At 35.3% G+C, this 4,246-nt stretch overlaps 1 protein-coding gene across 1 annotated transcript in view; it reads right to left on the bottom strand.

Moving 5' to 3' along the window:
* Positions 1-665: 665 nt before the first annotated feature.
* SLC25A21 (solute carrier family 25 member 21) overlaps positions 666-4,246 on the bottom strand; it is a 232,391-nt gene continuing 228,810 nt past the window's right edge. The window contains exons 8-10 of the mRNA XM_054276096.1: positions 4,158-4,246; positions 3,282-3,334; positions 666-826 (exon numbers count right to left, since the gene is read on the bottom strand). The exon at positions 4,158-4,246 is cut by the window's right edge and continues 93 nt beyond it. Coding sequence (XP_054132071.1) covers positions 747-826; positions 3,282-3,334; positions 4,158-4,246 — 222 coding nt within the window. The 3' untranslated portion in view covers positions 666-746. The remainder of the gene's footprint in view (positions 827-3,281; positions 3,335-4,157) is intronic.

A 4,246-nucleotide genomic window follows, 5' to 3' on the forward strand; every position in this document is an offset into this window, starting at 1 on the left:
TAATTTATTTATTCATTTCTTCTATGAATCCCATGTTGGTTTGATTTTTTATGCAACTTGATGCATTCTAATTACTTTCAGTATCTTTGATCTGAATGAGATTTATATAATATATATGGCTAAGAACAAGTAGGATATTCAGCAGTAAGCATGTTTTTAAGGTTGTGGCTACTTGTTTTCTTCTTTTCTATCCAAACTCCGAAGAACTTGAAAAGCTCTTATATGAATGCTGAAATCATACTGGGCTGAATTGAAACTGGATCCAAGACTGACTGAAGAGTTGCAGAGTATGGATCATTTTCTTAATGTGGAGTAAATGGAGCTGTCAGTTTACATTAGCTTAGTATCTGCCCCCCCAGGATTATTCCTTTTTTTTCCTTTAAAATACCCTGATAATTTTTATTTTGCCATTTCAGCTGAAACTTTTTAAAAAGTATGCAACTGCATAGGATGATTCTGTGTCAAGAAATTTCAGTTTGTCCTTTGAAAACTCAGTCTTAAGTCTGCTTTATATTTTCTCTTGGTCCAGTAAAACAATTACAAATGTCAAGTGCTATTTAATTATGCACTTACAGAAAAACATGTACTTAAATGTTTTCTTGGATCAGGACCTAGAGACCATATTTGTTTGGAATTGTATTAACATCAGTACAATCTGAGGGTATTCAACACCATAAAGGATAAGAATCACTTTTGCTTTATTATAGAGTATTTTAGAATGCATGCAATTTTAAAGAGTATTTTTTTCAGAAATGCTCCTTGTGATTAACTGCGTCCTGAAGCCATGCATAAACATATTCGTAAACCAAAAGCATCACTGCACCACCTGGAAGAAAAGATATTATTTTACTACATAGAAAATCCAGAGATTTGCAAGATATTATAGAGCAGTTCTAGTGTAAAATAAACAAGAATATGGCAAAGCCTTATTTACAAAATGGATTAGTCTACTATTTCCTGAGTTCACTAAAAATTCACCAAATCATAAACCATACTAGTTTTACTCAATATTAGATCATAAAGTTGATGTAAATAGCTCGTATATTAAATCAAATTCACTCTCAGTGTGATTTTTTCTAATACTTTTTCAAGATTAATGTTTTTCTTTGTTCTTCTAAAAGTGACACTTTTAGTCTGAATATATGTATCTTTGTGTGCCTGTTTAAAAAGATTTGGCCATGAAAAAGCAGCTTGACTGGTGGAATGGCAAAATTTCATCTTCAGGATGATAAAAACACTTCCAGGTATGAGTCAAGAGAGGTTTTTACCTGTTTTTTCACCATGTCTAAAGCAGAAAATCATGGTGTGGAAGTGAGTATAATCTTTCCTGGCTACAAATCCACAGGCAAAGTTTTGATCTAATGAAATGGCATTATTTGCTAGAATTGGTAACAGTATAAAATCCCAGCTTGAAAGCCATAAAATATCTTTACTGTTAGTGAAGCCAGACTGTAACTGGGCTGTATTACTGTGTAAGATAAAAAAGAGAACATTTCAGAAGGTATGTATATAACTACACAGATACAGAAGCTTCTAGTTGTAGAACTGGATAAAGGGAACCAGGCTGCATGATTAAAAATATATTATTTGTGGGTTCCAGCACTGGGGCATAAACATCTTCTTGCCTTTGCCTGTTGGTTCAGTTGGTGGCTTGGAGTGGCACCTCTGACAAATGAGGCTTCTGCTGAACTGGGCTGTCCTTTCTAGGGGTAGGCTAAGACAACCAGGCACACAGAATTACTACAGGAATTTCTCCATATTATTTGTCCTAAGGAACCATCACCAGACTTGAAACTCTCTATGAAAAAGGAACTCACAGGAAGCTAGACAGAGCAGATGTTTGCAAAAGGCTTTGACCAACAAACAAATCATAGACAAAATGTCTAAGATGTGATTTGAACTCAAATCAAGGCTGATTCCAAATCTCATACTGTGTGATCTATTTGTGTATCTCTTTTCCTGTAAACACTCACATGCTGGAAGAAGGAATTACCTTCCCAGTCATAATAAAGACTGTATTATTGTTTCATCAGAAAGCTAAACTTATATGTTAGTTAGCCAATATAACTACAGAAGTAATTAGAATGAAGTTCACATGTAACTGACTTGCTGGATGTGGGCCAGAATGCATAGTTCATTTGTAAGATGGAAAACTTTATTCCAAAATCTGCTGTGCTAAGAGGTACTGGGAAAGCTAAACACTGCCTTCTCTTTGTCTTGTATGTAATCTAGTATCTTTGGAGTGTGAGGGAAAAGGCTTTTAGTTCCAGAGCTCCTTGTTCCTCCTCCCCACCTTCCTCGCCCTGCACAATAACCAGGCATGGTCTAGTACTCAGCCAGATGGATTGGATATGCAAACATTTACAGACAAACCTAATGCCTCCTTTATACTGCAGAACAGGCTCTGTACCTACTTGCTTTACCTATGTGTGTTCTTGCATATTAAACAACCAGCTTGAACAACTGGAAATACAATTTCATGGGAATGGGATACTGCTCAAATTGGGGCTTCTGCTCTTTTTGATGCAGACTGCCTTCGTGGGCTGACAAAGTCCGAGGGCCCAGTGCTTTGCTTTCATGATTAATCAAAACCAGTCGGAAAAAAAACAACTCTAAAAGCCAAGGAAGATACAGCTTTCAACCACTGTGCTCCCACATTTGGAGTAACAATTACTAAGAAGGGGTCAAGCAACAACCCCAGTTTTAAGATATCTTCATCCTCTTAGTTTTCCAGGGCCATACAAGTCTCTTCCCAGCTCTGCTATCAGCTTTTTAGTGTCTGCCCCCATAGAGCATAAGAGAATAAAGTAACTGGAATTTGATATGCTTGGGCTGTGCCTTGACTAGTTGGGTGCATTTTATAGCGAGAGTCTGACCTGCATTTTAGGCTGACTTCACATAGGTATGGAATGGTGCTAATGGACTCAAAATATCACATAAGAAGGAATAGGAAACTTAAAGAAACATCCAAAAGTTTTACAGTTCTGTCATTTGCATGTGCTTTGTTTTGTTCATAAATAAAACAGTTGTACAAACCAGCATTTACTTGAACCTGCAATTCTCTGATGTATGTGTGTAAATTATTCTTTTTAGACTTATATTTAGCCAAATCTATCTGTGATACTACTAGATGATGCTATTTTAAAAAGAAACCATTCAAACTGACAGATATTTTGATTCATTTATTTGACTGATACTTACTACATTTTCTCAAGAAACTGTAAAAATGGGAAGAGAAAGCCAGAACAAAAGCAAAATAGAAATGACAGAAGGAAAATTACCTGGACCGAGCCTCATGATCTTGGGAAGCAAGCCTTTGTACAGAGCCAGAAATCTGTAGCAGAAGAATAACAAACAAAACATTTCAAACAATATTCTTGCTCTAAAAGAAGAACGGAATTGTAGCATATGTTTGTTAAAATGCTGGCAAAGCACTTAGAGGCAATTATTTGAAATTACACATGTTCAATAGCAGGCTGTATCTGGATTTTAACATTTTACAGAGGCAGATCAGATGAAGAGAAAAAGTTAATCAATGTTCAGTCACAAAAGCAATGTTGTGAGCCTAGCCAATCAGAAATATGACTTTAATCAGTGAGATGGGTTTACTTTCAAGACAAGTCTGTTAACAACAGCTGCATATAGAGACAAAATGACTGATATAATTGAATATCAAAGCCACAACTCAGTCACCACTTGAGATATGTTTTTAAAAGTTGGAAAATGTTATTACCAGAAGGATCTGTCCCCAGTTTAATTATTTCAGCAATAATTTTAAAGGTAGAGAGGCCTGCATTTTTAAAATTAAATTAAATTGAGAAATAGTCTGTTTTCTGTTCCTATTTTCCTTTTGCAAAATGAAGAATTGAAAAATTTACACATGAGATATATGAAGCATTTACTTGGGGAACATAAATTTTGACAATGTAATAATCATTTTGTAAGTCACTTGTAGAAGTTCATATGTAGTAGGAAGATATGTCCTTGTAATTCTAAAATAAATTTTCAAAATGCTACATTGGGTTCTTTTGATATTCAGGGTGAATTCAGGGTAGCTTAATGGTCCTCATCAAATCTGAAATACAACAATGTGATTTTATGGACCCATACAAACTAAAACAGAGGTCTGGACATTTATTAAAATAAGAATGTTTTACCCTTCCTCTTTATAGACTGTTGCCATAGTTTTAAAACAGGTTCTGTACTTGATCTCTCCAGGAACTGGCTGTGGTCCTTGAATCCTACT

This window comes from Melozone crissalis, unplaced genomic scaffold, assembly GCF_028551555.1.
Source record: "Melozone crissalis strain CALT ecotype California unplaced genomic scaffold, PUWL_Pcris_2 ptg000018l_1, whole genome shotgun sequence".
Lineage (NCBI taxonomy): Eukaryota > Metazoa > Chordata > Aves > Passeriformes > Passerellidae > Melozone > Melozone crissalis.